The 18,192-nt window shown below is 49.2% G+C and overlaps 2 protein-coding genes across 2 annotated transcripts in view; both read right to left on the bottom strand.

Annotated features, from left to right (window-relative positions):
- Positions 1–17,804, bottom strand: part of LOC307206959 (phospholipid-transporting ATPase IK-like) — a 37,897-nt gene extending 20,093 nt beyond the window's left edge. Inside the window, exons 1-10 of the mRNA XM_079960490.1 lie at positions 17,694–17,804; positions 16,690–16,772; positions 14,435–14,593; positions 11,154–11,242; positions 10,272–10,465; positions 8,376–8,584; positions 7,883–7,914; positions 6,340–6,496; positions 1,427–1,615; positions 222–334 (exon numbers count right to left, since the gene is read on the bottom strand). Of these exons, the coding sequence (XP_079816616.1) occupies positions 222–334; positions 1,427–1,615; positions 6,340–6,496; positions 7,883–7,914; positions 8,376–8,584; positions 10,272–10,465; positions 11,154–11,242; positions 14,435–14,593; positions 16,690–16,772; positions 17,694–17,707 (1,239 nt within the window). The 5' untranslated portion in view covers positions 17,708–17,804. The remainder of the gene's footprint in view (positions 1–221; positions 335–1,426; positions 1,616–6,339; positions 6,497–7,882; positions 7,915–8,375; positions 8,585–10,271; positions 10,466–11,153; positions 11,243–14,434; positions 14,594–16,689; positions 16,773–17,693) is intronic.
- The window catches only part of ATP8B3 (ATPase phospholipid transporting 8B3), a gene marked incomplete at its 3' end in the record, with an annotated part of 58,374 nt that overhangs the window by 18,545 nt on the left and 21,637 nt on the right, over positions 1–18,192 (bottom strand). The window contains exons 7-16 of the mRNA XM_079961125.1: positions 17,694–17,765; positions 16,690–16,772; positions 14,435–14,593; positions 11,154–11,242; positions 10,272–10,465; positions 8,376–8,584; positions 7,883–7,914; positions 6,340–6,496; positions 1,427–1,615; positions 222–334 (exon numbers count right to left, since the gene is read on the bottom strand). Coding sequence (XP_079817251.1) covers positions 222–334; positions 1,427–1,615; positions 6,340–6,496; positions 7,883–7,914; positions 8,376–8,584; positions 10,272–10,465; positions 11,154–11,242; positions 14,435–14,593; positions 16,690–16,772; positions 17,694–17,765 — 1,297 coding nt within the window. The remainder of the gene's footprint in view (positions 1–221; positions 335–1,426; positions 1,616–6,339; positions 6,497–7,882; positions 7,915–8,375; positions 8,585–10,271; positions 10,466–11,153; positions 11,243–14,434; positions 14,594–16,689; positions 16,773–17,693; positions 17,766–18,192) is intronic.

The following is an 18,192-nucleotide window of genomic DNA, read 5'->3' as shown; positions in this document are numbered from 1 at the left end:
CTTCTGATCGGCAAGTCCTAGGCTCTGTGGTTTAACCCACAGCGCCACCCGCTGAGACTCCTTTGGGTAGTGATAAAGTGGGATATAAAATCCAAACTCCTCTTCTTCTTCTTCTTGAGGTCAGCCAGCCAGCTGGGAATTCGAACCCTGGCTGTCCAGATCTTAGTCCGACACTCGGATCACTAAGTCATACCAGCTTCCACCCGCTTGCGAAGACTTACGTCCAGAGCCTTGACGGTGCATCCTTCAGTCGCACGGTCTCTGTGGAGTCTCTCCAGGATCACAGTGTCTGCCCCTTTGGTGTAAAGTTTGATATGGCCTTCAGGGTCCCGCACTGTGGCGTGGAGAAACAAAAAACCCTTAAGTTGAGAGAGAGAGAGAGAGAGAGAGAGAGAGAGAGAGAGGAGGAGGAGAGAGGCATCATCTTTTTACCAAAGGTGGCAAACCTCTGACCGTCCCAGATGTTCCTGGACTCCAGCTCCCATCATCCCTGACCGTTGGGGCTGATGGGAGTTGCAGTCTGGCAACATCCAGAAGGATGAAATTTCCCATCCGTGAAAATGCGCTTGGACTACTGCCATGCGCTCTATGTGAGGCTACCTTTGAAGGTGACCTGGAAACTACATTTAATACAGAATGCAGCAGCCAGACTGGCGACTGGGAGCAGCCGCCGAGACCACATAACACCAGTCCTGAAAGGCCTACCATATTTTTTGCTCTATAAGACTCACTTTTCCCCTCCTAAAAAGTAAGGGGAAATGTGTGTGCGTCTTATGGAGCGAAGGCAGGCTGTGCAGCTATCCCAGAAGCCAGAACAGCAAGAGGGATTGCTGCTTTCACTGCGCAGTGATCCCTCTTGCTGTTCTGGCTTCTGAGATTCAGAATATTTTTTTTCTTGTTTTCCTCCTCCCCAAACTAGGTGCGTCTTGTGGTCTGGTGAAAATATGCTACACTGGCGAAAATATGTGGTCTGGTGAAAATATGCTACACTGGCGAAAATATGTGGTCTGGTGAAAATATGCTACACTGGCGAAAATATGTGGTCTGGTGAAAATATGCTACACTGGCGAAAATATGCTACACTGGCTCCCAGGATGTTTCTGAGCACAATTCAAAGTGTTGGTGCTGACCTTGAAAGCCCTAAACAGCCCAGTATCCCTGAAGGAGCGTCTCCACCCCCATCGTTCAGCCCGGACACCGGGGTCCATCTCCTGAGGGCCTTCTGGTGGTTCCCTCCCTGTGAGAAGGGAGGTTACAGGGAACCAGGCAGAGGGCCTTCTCGGTGGTGGCGCCCGCTCTGTGGAATGCCCTCCCTTCAGATGTCAAGGACCCTTATGGATTTTCATATGGGACAGCGGCCGATGATTTTCAGGGTCCCCTTTTCCAACTCTACGATTCTGTGATTATGGGCCCACAAAACACTGACCCACGATGGACATCCGTTTGCGGACGCTGTTGAAGTCCAGAAGGGCCAGCACCTTGTAGGTTCGTTCCACCCCGAGCTCGCTGATGGTGACCGTGTCCTGCGTTCGAGACAGGAAGACATAGCCCAGGTTCCTGGCCGCGGTCACCAGGGCTTCCTCGTCCGGCGAAGCAGCTTGGTAGACCAGCTGATCTATGAGAAATTGGGGAGGGAGGAGAGCAGATGGTCATTGCCAGAATCACCCCAGCCCCTTTTGCCCAGATCGATCACAAATCCATGAGGCTGGATAATGTCTGTCTTCTTCTTTTTTACAAAAAACATCCCCCCCCCCCCCAATTTATTTATTGGGTTTTTCAGACTGGAATTTTACAACATAGAAACTACCATTTGTTGTTGTTGTTTAGTCGTGTCCGACTCTTCGTGACCCCCTAGACCAGAGCACGCCAGGCCCTCCTGTCTTCCACTGCCTCCCGCAGTTTAGTCAAACTCATGCTGGTAGCTTTGAGAACACTGTCCCACCATCTCGTCCTCTGTTGTCCCCTTCTCCTTGGGCCCTCCATCTTTCCCAGCATCAGGGTCTTTTCCAGGGAGTCTTCTCTTCTCCTGAGGTGGCCAAAGTCTTGGAGCCTCAGCTTCAGGATCTGTCCTTCCAGTGAGCACTCAGGGCTGATTTCCTTCAGAATTGTCAGAGCTGCCCCTAGGTCCCAGCTCACAGAGGACCAACGCTAGGCTGTCGTAATGTACAAAAGTCTTTATTGAAGTTCAATTTCCATTTCAAAGCCGCAGCGCGCAGCCCTACGTCTCAAACCCTAGATCGGCGAAGTCCCGTCTGAGTCTCCTCCCCTCTGGCACCAGTTTAAGATCCTAGCCCTGCTCCACCTTTTCCGCTGCTCTCTCCTCCTCTGGGTCCTCCTGCCCGCTGGGGCATTGCCCTTTCTGGACTCTTCCGACGCTGAGTCGCTTAGCTCCTCCCCCTCCCTCCGGCGGGCTTTAGGACCCGGTTCCCAATCCTCATTCTCTGCTGTCCCGCGCTCCTGTACATTTGAACTTGCCTCTCGCGCCAACCCAGTGACCTTTCTCCTAACCGTTACACTACTTCTGTCACTGCTTCCCTCTTCCGGGATACTGGCCGGATCTGACCTCCCCTCCGTTGTCCGACTTTCTGATGGAGGCGTGGTCAGCCCTGCCTCGTCTTCTCTCCCTGGTGGGGAATGCACTGGCCCCAATCCTTGGGACTCTTCCCCCCCACTCTGCTCTGGTGGGGAAGCTGGTCCTGATTTCCAACTACTGCTCTGGGAGTCCCTGCTGCCCCCTTGCTCCTGGGGCATTCCCCTTGGGAACCCCCTACCCCTGGCCACTGGCGCCCCCTTCTGTGAATCTTCCGATTCGCTGGAGAGACTCATGGAATCCCTCGGTCCACTGTCCTCTTCTCCTATGCTCCCCTCGGATTCTTCCCCTTCGCTCTCCATCTCCTCTCTTCCCTGTGCCTCTGCTCCTGAGCCCCTGACAAGAATGGATACGTTTGATCTTCTTGCAGTCCATGGGACTCTCAAGAGTCTCCTCCAGCACCAGAATTCAAAAGCATCCATTCTTCGGCGATCAGCCTTCTTGATGGTCCAGCTCTCCCTTCCATACATCACTACTGGGAAAACCAGAGCTTTAACTATACGGACCTTTGTTGGCAAGGTGATGTCTCTGCTTTTTAAGACACTGTCTAGGTTTGCCATCGCCTTTCTCCCAAGGAGCAGGTGTCTCTTAATTTCATGACAGCTTTCACCATCTGCAGTGATCATGGAGCCCAAGAAAGTAAAATCTCTCACTGCCTCCATTTCTTCCCCTTCTATTTGCCAGGAGGTGATGGGCCCAGTGGCCATGATCTTCGTTTTTTTGATGTTGAGCTTCAGACCATATTTTGCGCTCTCCTCTTTCACCCTCATTAAAAGGTTCTTTAATTCCTCCTCACTTTCTGCCATCAAGGTTGTGTCATCTGCATATCTGAGGTTGTTGAGATTTCTTCCGGCAATCTTAATTCCAGTTTGGGATTCATCCAGCCCAGCCTTTCACATGATGAATTCTGCATATAAGTTAAATAAGCAGGGAGACAATATACAGCCTTGCTGTACTCCTTTCCCAATTTTGAACCAATCAGTTGTTCCATATCCAGTTCTAACTGTAGCTTCTTGTCCCACATAGAGATTTCTCAGGAGACAGATGAGGTGATCAGGCACTCCCATTTCTTTAAGAACTTGCCACAGAGCCATTCATTTCCTGCTTGGCAGGGGGTTGGACTCGATGGCCCTTGTGGTCTCTTCCAACTCTATGATTCTACGATTCATTCCAATGGATCTGGTTTTTGTTTTGTTTTTACATATATTTGTGACTTTTGTGATTTGTCCCCACAAAACACTTCATCGCAGTTTCTTCCTATCTATTCCAAGGGCCTCTGCTGCACGATACCAAATGTAATAATTCACTGATCAATTTATCTATGTACTGGCTCACTGGGAAAACTTCAGAAATTCATATAGACCTGTGAGCTCAGCTCCTCAGCAGCCCCTCTGCCTGAGCGATAATCCCTGGCCTCCTGATACCTGAGTGCCAGACAGGTAGCCATTCCAGAAATAACAAACCCAGATGAAGACAAACCCAGATTCACTTGGCTAGGAAAGAGGGAAATGTAAATATCTCTTTTGTTACACTTGATGATCTCTTTCAGCTTCTGCCTTCTGGAAGAAGGTACAGGGTTATAAAGACTAGGACTAGTCGCCTAAGAAACAATTTTTATCCAAACGCGGTTTTGGTTTTAAACGCAGTGTAAGGTAGTCTCTGTGGGAGTGTATCTTATTTAATTATTGGGTATCAGAGTTTTTAGGGGGTTAACCAGGCTGGGATAGCTGGGATAGCAGGCTTGTTGGTTTCTGAATGTCTGGTGTAGATTTTTTTCAGTTTCGTTGTTCTGTATGGGACGATGACAATAAAGATTATTGTATCATTTCATATTGATGGGTGTTTGGTGGAGGGCAAGGGGAACCATGGGGCAGGGTCCAGGATGCTCAGATTCCTGCCACCAGACCTCCCCTTTCATGATGTAACCGTGATGTAGTTTGGAGGGGGCTGTAACATGGGGATTAGCAGCTAATAAAAGTTTGGGTTCTCTTTTGTTTGGGGTTTCCATCTTGTTCCACCTGGTGGCAGGTGGGAGTCCTGTCGCAACAGTCTTCAATAAAGACCAAGCCGACTGGCTGCTGTTTTACTCTGGTATTCCTGGCTGGTGTCCTTGTTTTTTGGTCCAGGGGAGCTCTCAGATTTCTCCGTTAACAGCACCCACAAATTTCGGCTCCAGGGCCTAGGAAACGCATGCTTGTGGGGCCAATCAAAACCCTGGCTCAACGTTTCTGCTGAACTTTGCATTGCAAAAGCAACGGAATTGCCATTCAAAACAGAAACAAAAGGGGCAGTGCCCGTAAAATGCGCTGCAAACATTTCCTCTTCTGGCTGCAAAACAAATGTCTTTCTCCACCGCAGCCGGAACCAAATCCCATCTCATTGCCAGGCAGAGGTGCCGCCCTGCATTTTTCCCGTTAACGACTTAACGGGTCACGCAATGGAATTAGCTTGACAAGGAAAGGATCTGCTTACATTGGGCTGAGTACAATAATTAAAAGTTTTAAAAACACAAACAAACAAATCCTTAGTATCTACTATCAAGCTGTGGTTTCTGGCATCCATCCAGAGTCCTGTGGGTATTGTCATGGGAAAGTAAGAATAACAGCACCGCTCAGGTGTCAGAGAAGCTGAAACAACAGCTAGCGGGAGCCAGAAATTTTTCAGAGACATGCACTTCCTCAAAGAGGATTCTAGTCCTCATTATTCTATGACTAGGGTATGGAACGAGCTGCGCAATATATCCTATTTCAACCTTCCTGACCCTCATTCATAGACCTAGAGTTTATTTCACACTAGGGTTTATCTGAGCAGGGAATTGCACCCCAGTTCAGCCTTGCTGGGGGATGCGGGTGGCGCTGTGGGTTAAACCACAGAGCCTAGGACTTGCCGATCAGAAGGTCGGCGGTTCGAAACCACCCGACACGGTTTGAGCTCCCATTGCTCGGTCCCTGCTCCTGCCAACCTAGCAGTTTGAAAGCACGTCAAAGTGCAAGTAGATAAATAGGTACCACTCCAGCGGGAAGGTAAACGACATTTCCTGGTTCGCCAGAAGCAGATTAGTCCTGCTGGCCACATGACCTGGAAGCTGTACGCCGGCTCCCTCGGCCAGTAAAGCGAGATGAGTGCCGCAACCCCAGAGTCAGTCACGAATGGACCAAATGGTCAGGGGTCCCTTTACCTTTACCTTACTCAGCCTTGCTGGCATTCAGGCAATTTTTTAAAAAATGCAGTATAAACACCGACAACTGGGAAACACTGGCCTGCGAGCGCTCCAGTTGGAGCGCTCCAGCTTTTGCCAAAGGTGTCATGGGCTTTGAAGACACTCGAACTCAGGACGCAAGGGAGAAACGTGCTAAGAGGAAGGCACGCTTGGCAAACCCTCACCGGGGTCAACTCCTGCCTGGAAACCAATGTCCCCACTGTGGAAGGATGTGTGGGTCCAAAACTGGCCTCTACAGTCACTTACTAAAACCGTGTTTATGGAAGATCTTACTCGGCTACGAGGGATCGGCAAAGAAATTCTTTGCACGCTTGGGTGAAACATTCTCACAAAAACACGCATGCCTTTCGAGCTTTTCAGGGCCATCTCAGTGGTGGCGCCCTCCCTGTGGAACGCCTTCCCGTCAGATGTCGAGGAGATAAACAATTATCTGACTTTTAGAAGACACCTGAAGGCAGCCCTGCTCAGGAAAGTTTTAAATGCTTGCTGTTTTATTACACTTTTATATTAGTTAAAAGCAGCCACTCACTCTCTTTCTCCTCAACCATGACGGTGTGGCAGATTGCCAGGAGACGCATGAATTCCTTCACCATGGGGTCGTCCTTTCGTTGGATGTTTGCCAGAAGCTGCTGGTCGTAAAATTCCAGCTTACTATCTAAGTACTTGTTCCACTTCAAATCAGTCTCCTGGAGAGGGGAAGAAATGAAGTTAAGAGGTTAATGATGAGGAAGAACGCTGGGGAAGCTGCAAACCATCAGATTCCGTCTTCACACACACTCAGGTCAGAAACAACAACAATTTATTATTTATACCCCACCCATCTGGCTGGGTTTCCCCAGCCACTCTGGGCGGCTTCAACAGAATATATTTAAAACATGATAAAACATTAAAAACTTCCCAAAACAGGACTGCCCTCAGATGTCTTCTAAAAGTCAGATAGTTGTTTATCTCCTTGACATCTGAAAGGAGGGTGTTCCACAGGGTGGGCACCACCACCGAGAAGGCCCTCTGCCTGGTTCCCTGTAACCTCACTTCTCACAGGGAGGGAACCGCCAGAAGGCCCTCGGGAGATGGACCCAGGTGTCTGGGGTGGAGACACTCCTTCAGGTCTACTGGGCCGTTTAGGGCTTTCAAGGTCAGCACCAACACTTTGAATTGTGCTTGGAAACGTCATGGGATCCAATGTAGGTCTTTCAGGACTGGTGTTATGTGGTCTTGGCAGCCACTCCCAGTCCCCAGTCTGGCTGCCGCATTCTGGATTAGTTGCAGTTTCCGGGTCACCTTCCAAGGCAGCCCCACGGAGAGCGCATTGCAGTAGTCCAAGCAAGAGATAACTAGAGCATGCACCACTCTGGCCAGACAGTCTGCGGACAGGGAGGGTCTCATCCTGCGTACCAGATGGAGCTGCCCTGGACACAGAATTGACCTGCACCTCCATGGACAGCTGTGAGTCCAAAATGACCCCCAGGCTGCGCACCTGGTCCTTCAGGGTCACAGTTACCCCATTCAGGACCAGGGAATCCTCCACACCTGCCCCCCCATCCCCCAGAAACAGTCCTTCTGTCTTGTCAGGATTCAACCTCAATCTGTTGGCCGCCATCCATCCTCCAACCGCCTCCAGACACTCACACAGATATGCAGCTGCTCGTAAACTTTTGGAGAAGAACGTTTCCACACTGTGGGTCTTGTGGTAAGAGAAGATTCCCACACTCCAGCTTCATAGAAGTCCAATATGTCAGTAGCTCCCATGGGCACAGACCTCTCTCATGTGGCAACAATGGCTCAGTTAGTACATAATGCTAAGCCATGGTTTGCTTAGCAAACAGCAGGTTAACAAGGGTTTGCTTCCCAGGCAGTCTTGCTTCCTGTTTTGTCGTTTGGGGCACGACGTTCAAACAAAACCTGGCAAACTGTTGACAGCAAACCATGGTTAAGCTGCTGGGCTCACATGCCATGAGAAACCATGGTTTTAATAAACCATGGAATGAGAAACCCTGGTTTGGGGTGCAATCATAAAGCAAACCAATCTCTTGAGGAACTCGTGTAATTTACAGCAAGAATATGCAACCTACCATGGACTTGTCTTGGGCGCTGTTCTGCGAACCTGCAAATATTTCCAAAAGGAAGAATCAGAAATAAGGAATGGGGGGGGGGGACTATAACTTATCTTAAAAACCATTGTAAAACGGTTAAAACGGTTAGCAGGATTGAAAATATCACTTGTAGTTTAATGGCAAATTTTGGACACAATGGAGAGGTGAAAAGATTCTGGATCATCGTAAAAGATGCAAGAAGAAATGATTCGCAACAGGACCCAAAAAAGGGGAAGAGGAGGGAAGTCTGGGAGATTCCTCGGAATCTTGTTTTGAAGTTGTAACTTGGACTTTAAAATTTTAATTTGAAAAACTAAATAAATGATTTTTTTAAAAAGAGTGTGCAAAAGCTACCCTGGAGCACAAAAGGTTTTAAAAAATTGCATTTGTCGCCCTGCCCATTCTGAAGCTTGCCTAGAAAGAAATGTAGGACTTTTTCCTAAATCCAAGTGAGATCCCAATGGGACTTTACCGTATATCACCCCGTTGATACAACATTTCTTGAAGGTCATGATGTTCTGGGTCAATGTCCCCGTCTTATCCGAGAAGACGTATTCTATCTGCCCCAGCTGGTCGTTCAGGCTGGTGCTCCGAGCTTTCGCTGGCATGTCCTTTGGAGCGTAGTACATTTCCCTGTCCCAGTTGATGAAACAACTGTTGACCAGGTATATGAATTCGAACCTGCGCCGGGGAGAAAAAATCCACAATCACTGAACAGGCAAATAAGACTTTTGTGGCTTGTGGAGCAATGCTGGAACAACCTACTGAACATCAGAATGGTCCTCCTAGCTTGGAGGTTTCAAAGCAGAGGTCCTGACCTGGATGCTTTGGTGGGGTTCGACTAGATGAACCTTGGGGTCCCTTTCAACTCTACAATTCTACGATTCTGCAATCAGGGCCTTTCTAATGGCGGCTAACAGATTGAGGTTGAATCCTGACAAGACAGAAGTACTGTTTTTGGGGGACAGGAGGCGGGCAGGTGTGGAGGATTCCCTGGTCCTGAATGGGGTAACTGTGCCCCTGAAGGACCAGGTGTGCAGCCTGGGAGTCATTTTGGACTCACAGCTGTCCATGGAAGCACAGGTCAAATCTGTGTCCAGGGCAGCTGTTTACCAGCTCCATCTGGTACATAGGCTGAGACCCTATCTGCCTAGCCAGATGGGTGGGTTATAAATAATAAATTATTATTATTATTATTATTATTATTATTATTATTATTATTATTATTCTAAATCCAGCATCCTGTTGTCACTGTTGCCACTCTCCCACGGTCTTCTGGCAATTCCCTCACTGCAAGAAGCGAAGTTACAGGGAACCAGGCAGAGGGCCTTCTTGGTGGTGGCACCCAGCCTTCAGATGTCAAGGAAAGAAACAATTGTCTGACTTTCAGAAGACATCTGAAGGCAGCCCTGTTTAGGGAAGTTTTTAACGTTTGATGTTTTATCGTGTTATTAATATTCTGTTGGGAGCTGCCCACCGTGGCTGGGCGATGGCCCAATTTTCATAGGAGAAATGTTGGAGGGGATGGAATAGGACGTCCCTATTTTCAGGGGAGAAACATTGGAGGGGATGGAATAGGACGTCCCTATTTTCAGGGGAGAAACGTTGGAGGGGATGGAATAGGACGTCCCTATTTTCAGGGGAGAAACGTTGGAGGGGATGGAATAGGACGTCCCTATTTTCAGGGGAGAAACGTTGGAGGGGATGGAATAGGAGGTCCCTATTTTCAGGGCAGAAACGTTGGAGGGGATGGAATAGGACGTCCCTATTTTCATGGGAGAAATGTTGGAGGGGATGGAATAGGACATCCCTCTTTTTGTGGAAGAAACATTGGAGGGGATGTTGCACAACTCAGTTCCTTTACCACCCTTCAGTCTGTGGGGACGTTGCTGTGATTGACTAAGGAGCTAGCCAACGAGGAATGTTATGCTCCCAGGAAAAGTGGTATACAGTGGTACCTTCAGAGCACAGACACTTCAGGTTACAGACGCTTCAGGTTACAGACTCCACTAACCCAGAAATAGTACCTCGGGTTAAGAACTTTGCTTCAGGATGAGAACAGAAATCGCGCAGTGGCAGCAGGAGGCCCCATTAGCTAAAGTGGTGCGTCAGGTTAAGAACAGTTTCAGGTTAAGAATGGACCTCCGGAACGAAATAAGTTCTCAATCCGAGGTACCACTGTACAATGGAATCGTAGAGTTTCCAGGGGCTGTATAGTCCAACCTGCATTGTCCTTGTTGGCTGACCCTATACTCCCGCCAACCAGTCAATATGGGCCCACGAGTGAGACAGTCCATGCTATGACATGGTCCTCTCATGCCTCTCCGATCACAGCCGCCCGAGGAAGAGGAGGAGGCTGACGACTTACGTGATGAGCATAGACATGGGGATGACCAGGCTGAGGAGGATGAGGAAGCCCCAGAAGGCAAAGAACGCGTATTGGATGGAGCTCGTGGTGCTGTAGAAAGCAAAGAGGTAGGCGTGCTGTTCCCGGAACCTCTCAGCAGAGACTCCAGAGCCGACCGCCAGGCCGAAGGAGATGAGGAAGAGGGAGATGGTGATCTACAGAGAGAAGCGAAGAAGGGTCAGCCCTTCGTGGGGAGAAGACTCTGGACCAGTCACTCCCAACTCCAGACCCACCAAGCGCCCCAGTTTTCCAAGGAGGACAGTCCCGGATTTACAGAAGCCGCCCTGGTTTCTGATTTTATCCTGGAATGTCCTGCTTTCCCTTAGTGAAGGTAAAGGGACCCCTGACCATTAGGTCCAGTTGTGGCCAACTCTGGGGTTGCGGCGCTCATCTCGCTTTACTGGCCGAGGGAGCCGGCGTACAGCTTCCGGGTCATGTGGCCAGCAGGACTGAGCCGCTTCTGGCGAACCAGAGCAGCCCACGGAAACGCCGTTTACCTTCCCGCCGGAGCAGTGCCTATTTATCTACTTGCACTTTGACGTGCTTTCGAACTGCTAGGTTGGCAGGAGCAGGGACCGAGCAACGGGAGCTCACCCCGTCATTGCGGGGATTCGAACCGCCAACCTTCTGATCAGCAAGTCCTAGGCTCTGTGGTTTAACCCACAGCGGCAGCCTCGTTCGTTATTTATGATTATTACTTTGTAAAAAGAAAAGAAAAGAAAAGAAAAGAAAAGAAAAGAAAAGAAAAGAAAAGAAAAGAAAAGAAAAGAAAAGAAAACTTCCAGATCCCATGGGTGAGGAGATACACACAAATATCAGGGAGGGACAGCGAAATATTTTTACCAGTAGCACCAAGCGATCCATCAGATGGCTGAGTTTGGTCTTCTTCAACTTGATTTTCCCACAGTTTTTCATGATTTTGGAATTGAAGCCTGCGGAGGAGAGACGTTTCAATACAATTCTCTGATGAAAATAGGGACGTCCTATTCCATCCCCTCCAATGTTTCTCCCCTAAAAATAGGGACGTCCTATTCCATCCCCTCCAACGTTTCTCCCCTGAAAATAGGGACGTCCTATTCCATCCCCTCCAACTTTTCTCCTCTGAGAATAGGGACGTCCTATTCCATCCCCTCCAACATTTCTCCGCTGAAAATAGGGACGTCCTATTCCATCCCCTCCAACATTTCTCCTCTGAAAATAGGGACGTCCTATTCCATCCCCTCCAACATTTCTCCTCTGAAAATAGGGACGTCCTCTTCCATCCCCTCCAACATTTCTCCTGTGAAAATTGATTGCAAAACTAATGAAATGTATAAACTTGAAAAGTAAAAATGAAAACTTAAAAAACAAAGAGAGGACGCAGAAGCCTGGAGAGGAGGGAGGCCAATAGGCAGAGATGAGTTCGGCTGGGGAAGAGGCACAAGCGTCTCCCCTCTTTCTGCGACAACCTAGAACCAGGAGAGGCATGAAAAGGGCGCAGGAGAGGTTGACTGCATTCAGGCACAGTCTCCGATTGCTAGGGAAAAGCCCTGGGGAGGAGGCAGGGACTTTTGATCTCCGCAACTGATGTTCATGGAGGAAAGAGCTGCTCTGCTCATTAGGCCTGACATTCAGCCAAGTCCGTGGAGGTTGTTTTTTTGCAAACTTCATCTTTGCACTGTGCAACTCCAACTCCAAGAAAGCAGGTAGCGCTTGTGAGTTTTGGAGCGCTCTAGCAAGCTCAGTGGGATGCGAATGGCGCTGTGGGTTAAACCACAGAGCCTAGGGCTGGCTGATCAGAAGGTCGGCGGTTTGAATCCCCACAATGGGGTGAGCGCCCGTTGCTTGGTCCCTGCTCCTGCCAACCTAGCAGTTTGAAAGCACGTCAAAGTGCAAGTAGATAAATAGGTACCGCTCTGGCGGGAAGGTAAACGGCGTTTCCGTGTGCTGCTCTGGTTTCGCCAGAAGCGGCTTAGTCCTGCTGGCCACATGACCTGGAAGCTGTATGCCGGCTCCCTCGGCCAGTAAAGCGAGATGAGCGCCGCAACCCCAGAGTTGGCCACGACTGGACCTAATGGTCAGGGGTCCCTTTACTTTTTAGCATGCTCAGTGGAAGAGTGGAAATGGACGATGGGAGTTGTAGTCCCACAATTATAATTATAATAATTAATAATAATTTGCAGGGCGGGACCTTGGCTACCCCGGACCAACACAGCTGCTTCTCTCTTGTGTGTGTGTGTGTCAAGAACCCGTGTCAAACCGGCTCGTAATCTTTCCTTAACTGCCTCCGCTGCTGTTATCCAGCGCGGCCAGAGATCTGTCGTGAGATTAGGCATCACTAAAGGCTTTGGGGAAACTGGTATGGCAAGTTTCTTAATGGTTCCTGCTTTCAGAAGTCAGCCCAGGGCACAGGGTTGAGAAGGGAGAAGGAGGAGGAAGAATAGAGCCTTTATGTCACGGAATTTCGGCAACGGAAAAGGCATTTGGGCAACATCTATTTGCAATGCTCAGCTCAGGATAGGCTCACCAGGACATTGTAGCATCGCCAGGGGCCTACGTTTATATATATATATATATATATATATATATATATATATATATGTATTTCTATATATATAAGTATTTCTATACTTTCACAAAATATCAGGGCTGGGCGTAGATTGTAGCCAACTACGCTCAACTCACAGCAAACCCTTTGAAATAAATGCATCTAAGTTAGCCGTGTCCATTCATTCCAATAGGTTTACTCTGCGTAGGGACGAGGGGGAGAATCTGGATGAAGGCAAATCTAGCAAATTCTCCCTTTCTGAAACAAAGTGAGATCTGCCCCTCCTTTTGAAATTTGCGGCCATCCGAATTTTGCGATGCACCTCTCCAAGCCACCGACGTTTACGAAATGCGTGTTGTTAAGTAAAAGCACACTTAAAAAGGAATATACCAGCATGAGCAGGAATGCCTTATATTTGCAGGAATCCCTTGCAATAAAAACTTTAAAAATCTGTACGTTGCATAACCCTCTTTTGAAGTCGGTGAGCATCGCTGCTCCCTATGGAAGTGAGTTCCACAGGTTAACTTGCACGAAGGGGTTTCTCTTAGCTGCCCTGAACCTTCCAAGGGAAGATGGGTTTTTAAGGTGGGCGTTTTCTCTGGAGAAACGTTGGAGGGGATGCAATAGGACGTCCCTACTTTGATGGGAGAAACATTGGAGGGGATGGAATAGGACGTCCCTATTTTCAGGGGAAAAACGTTGGAGGGGATGGAATAGGACGCCCCTATTTTCAGGGGAGAAATGTTGGAGGGGATGGAATAGGACGTCCCTATTTTCAGGGGAGAAACGTTGGAGGGGATGGAAGAGGACGTCCCTATTTTCACAGGGGAAACGTTGGAGGGGATGGAATAGGACGCCCCTATTTTCAGGAGAGAAATGTTGGAGGGGATGGAAGAGGACGTCCCTATTTTCAGGGGAGAAACGTTGGAGGGGATGGAAGAGGACGTCCCTATTTTCAGGGGAGAAACACTGGAGGGGATGGAATAGGACGTCCCTATTTTCAGGAGAGAAACATTGGAGGGGATGGAATAGGACGTCCCTATTTTCAGGGGAGAAACATTGGAGGGGATGGAAAAGGACGTCCCTATTTTCAGGGGAGAAACGTTGGAGGGGATGGAATAGGACATCGCTATTTTCAAGGGTGAAACGTTGGAGGGGATGGAATAGGACGTCCCTATTTTCAGGGGAGAAACGTTGGAGGGGATGGAATAGGACGTCCCTATTTTCAGGGGAGAAACGTGGGAGGGGATGGAATAGGACGTCCCTATTTTCAGGGGAGAAACATTGGAGGGGATGGAAAAGGACGTCCCTATTTTCAGGGGAGAAACGTTGGAGGGGATGGAATAGGACATCACTATTTTCAAGGGTGAAACGTTGGAGGGGATGGAATAGGACGTCCCTATTTTCAGGGGAGAAACGTTGGAGGGGATGGAATAGGACGTCCCTATTTTCAGGGGAGAAACGTTGGAGGGTATACAACTCCTTGTGTCAGTTGCTTTGAATATTTTGGTGACCCTCTGTGAGAAAAGCGCTGAACAAATCGAAACCAATGAAGTAGGTAGATAAGGCCGTGCTGCAAAGGCAGGGCTCAGCTCACCTGCGTAGATGACGAGGCCGTAGCAGGCCTCTGTGTTGCGCACCTTGCAGCCCCTCAGCAAAACTTTCTCACTGTCGAGGGAATATTTCTCTCCGCGCCAATCCAACGTCCCCACAAAACTGTGCATGCGGCTGTTCGGCTCCTCGCAAGTGATTACCCCTGCGGAGTTTGGAAAAAGGAGAGGCAAAAAAATTAAGTTTTATCTTTCTGCTGTCCAAAGACAGGAGGGCAACCAAAACGGTCAAAGGCCTGGAAACGATGCCTTATGAAGAACGGCTAAGGGAGCTGGGCATGTTTAGCCTGGAGAAGAGGAGGTTAAGGGGTGATATGATAGCCATGTTCAAATATATAAAAGGATGTCACATAGAGGAGGGAGAAAGGTTGTTTTCTGCTGCTCCAGAGAAGCGGACACGGAGCAATGGCTCCAAACTACAAGAAAGAAGATTCCACCTAAACATTAAGAAGAACTTCCTGACAGTAAGAGCTGTTTGACAGTGGAATTTGCTGCCAAGGAGTGTGGTGGAGTCTCCTTCTTTGGAGGTCTTTAAGCAGAGGCTTGACAACCATATGTCAGGAGTGCTCTGATGGTGTTTCCTGCTTGGCAGGGGGTTGGACTCGATGGCCCTTGTGGCCTCTTCCAACTCTATGATTCTATTCTATGATTCTATGATTCTATGACTCCTTCCTTCCTTCTGTGACATGCAATCATTAGTTATTATTATTATTATTATTATTAGTAGTAGTAGTAGTAGTAGTAGTAGTAGTTTCCCCAGCCACTCTGGGTGGCTCCCAACAGATCATCTTCCACAGCCCTCCTTCGTGTGCCGTCTACTTGAGAGGTGCGGAGGGCGACAACCTGAGAACGGGGCCTTCTCTGCAGTGGCTCCCCGTCTGCGGAACGCTCTCCCCAGGGAAGTTCACTTGGTGCCTTCATTATGCACCTTTAGGTGCCAGGCAGAAATGTTCCTTTTTAACCAGGCCTTTGCTTGATCTTATTGACATCTTACACCCTTTTAGAATGTGGCTCTTTTGCGGGGGTTTTTAATTGGTTTTCGGTTTGATTTTATATATTATGATTTTGTTTGTGAACCGCCCTGAGACCTCCAGGTAGAGGGCAGTGTATAAATTGAATATATTATTATTATTACCCGGACACTGAGGTCCAGTGCCGAGGGCCTTCTGCGAGAAGCCAAGTTACAGGGAACCAGGCAGAGGGCCTTCTCGGTGGTGGCTCTCGCCCTGTGGAATGCCCTCCCACCAGATGTCAAGGAGATAAAGAACTACCAGACTTTTAGAAGACACCTGAAGGCAGCCCTGTTTAGGGAAGCTTTTAATGTTTGATGCATTACTGTAGCTGGGGAAGCCCAGCCAGATGGGCGGGGTATAAATAAATTATTATTATTATTATTATTATTATTATTATTATTATTATTATTCGGCTATGAGTGATTGCCAATGATGATGATGATGATGATAATGATTAGACTTAGTTGGACTAAATATCGAGTTTAAGAAAACCACAAAGCAGAAAACACACGCACACACATTTCAAGGAATCGATGATATAAAGCGCTAAACACCAGTGGAAAACTTTTGAGAATGAAAAGTTGTTGTTGTTTAGTCGTTTAGTTGTGTCCGCCTCTTCGTGACCCCCTGGACCAGAGCACGCCAGGCCCTCCTGTCTTCCACTGCCTCCCGCAGTTTAGTCAAACTCATGCTGGTAGCTTCGAGAACACTGTCCCACCATCTCGTCCTCTGTTGTCCCCTTCTCCTTGGGCCCTCCATCTTTCCCAACATCAGGGTCTTTTCCAGGGAGTCTTCTCTTCTCATGAGGTGGCCAAAGTCTTGGAACCTCAGCTTCAGGATCTGTCCTTCCAGTGAGCACTCAGGGCTGATTTCCTTAAGAATGGAGAGGTTGGATCTTCTTGCAGTCCATGGGACTCTCAAGAGTCTCCTCCAGCACCAGAATTCAAAAGCATCCATTCTCCGGCGACCAGCCTTCTTTATGGTCCAGCTCTCACTTCCATACATCACGGCTGTGAAAACCATAGCTTGAACTATACGGACCTTTGTTGGCAAGGTGATGTCTCTGCTTTTTGAGACGCTGTCATTGCTTTCCTCCCAAGAAGCAGGCGTCTTTTAATTTTGTGGCTGCTGTCACCATCTGCAGTGATCATGGAGCCCAAGAAAGTAAAGTCTCTCACTGCCTCCATTTCTTCCCCTTCTATCTGGAGGTGCTGGCGATTGACACTCACCGTCAAAGTCAGCCATGCTCCTATCGTTGGTCAACTGCTCATGTGTCACCAAGAGAGCTTGCCGGTACTTCAAATTGGTCTCTCTGCGAAAGAAGGATGGAGAGGGAATTTATCAGTGGGGGGAAACCGCAGGCCGTTTGTGAACGATGAGCCTATTCATTTATAAAGGTAAAGGGACCCCTGAACCATTAGGTCCAGTCGTGACTGACTCTGGGGTTGCAGTGCTCATCTCGCTTTACTGGCCGAGGGAGCCGGCGTACAGCTTCCGGGTCATGTGGCCAGCAGGACTAAGCCGCTTCTGGTGAACCAGAGCAGCGCACGGAAACACCGTTTACCTTCCCGCCGGAGCGATACCTATTTATCTACTTGCACTTTGACGTGCTTTTGAACTGCTAGGTTGGCAGGAGCAGGGACCGAGCAACGGGAGCTCACCCCGTCATTGCGGGGATTCGAACCGCCGACCTTCCGATCGGCAAGCACAGGAGGCTCAGTGATTTAGACCACAACTAGACTAAAGGTAAAGGTAAAGGGACCCCTGACCGTTACGTCCAGTCGTGGCCGACTCTGGGGTTGCGGCGCTCACCTCGCTTTATTGGCCGAGGGAGCCGGCGTACAGCTTCCAGGTCATGTGGCCAGCAGGACTAAGCCGCTTCTGGCGAACCAGAGCAGTGCACGGAAACGCCGTTTACCTTCCCGCCGGAGAGGTACCTATTGATCTACTTGCACTTTGACGTGCTTTTGAACTGCTAGGTTGGCAGGAGCAGGGACAGAGCAATGGGAGCTCACCCCGTCATTGCGGGGATTCGAACCGCCGACCTTCTGATCAGCAAGTCCTAGGCTCCGTGGTTTAACCCACAGCGCCACCCGCATCATTCATTTATAGGGATTTGTTTATAGGGGAAATTCTCACGGGTAGAGGGAGGTGCACAGAGGAGCGCTCAACCCCAGCCCTGAATGGCAGCGATGGCGTGAAAAGAAGAAAACGACGTAAGAAGCAGCTTTACCCATCAATGTCCATCGTCTCCACGTAGCAGAGGCTGTTTGGCTCTGTGCCTGGAGAGCAAGAGGAGATCCGCCTGCAGAAATCGAGAGCAGAACACCTAAGACAGGCTCCCTGGTGGGCTGAGGCAGTTGCACATAGCGCAAGGGGGGGTCGGGAACTATCTGCCCACAGACTGGCCGGTTGGGCCAAGGCAGCCATGGACCTCTTAGAGTAAATTGAGGCATCCTTTCAGCCATCCACCATGAAAGGGAGGGAGGGAGGGAGGGAGGGGAGGGAGGGAGGAAGGAAGGAAGGAAGGAAGGAAGGAAGGAAGGAAGGAAGGAAGGAAGGAAGGAAGGAAGGAAGGAAAAACAGAGAGAGAGAGAGAGAGAGAGAGAGGGAGGGAGGGAGGGAGGGAGGGAGGGAGGGAGGGAGGGAGGAAGGAAGGAAGGAAGGAAGGAAGGAAGGAAGGAAGGAAGGAAGGAAGGAGAGAGGAAGGGGAGGGAGGGAGGGAGGGAGGA

This window comes from Podarcis cretensis, assembly GCF_951804945.1.
Source record: "Podarcis cretensis genome assembly, chromosome: 18".
Lineage (NCBI taxonomy): Eukaryota > Metazoa > Chordata > Lepidosauria > Squamata > Lacertidae > Podarcis > Podarcis cretensis.
The sequence above is the reverse complement of the archived record's forward strand: the minus strand, read 5'-3'. Positions and strand labels throughout refer to the sequence as shown.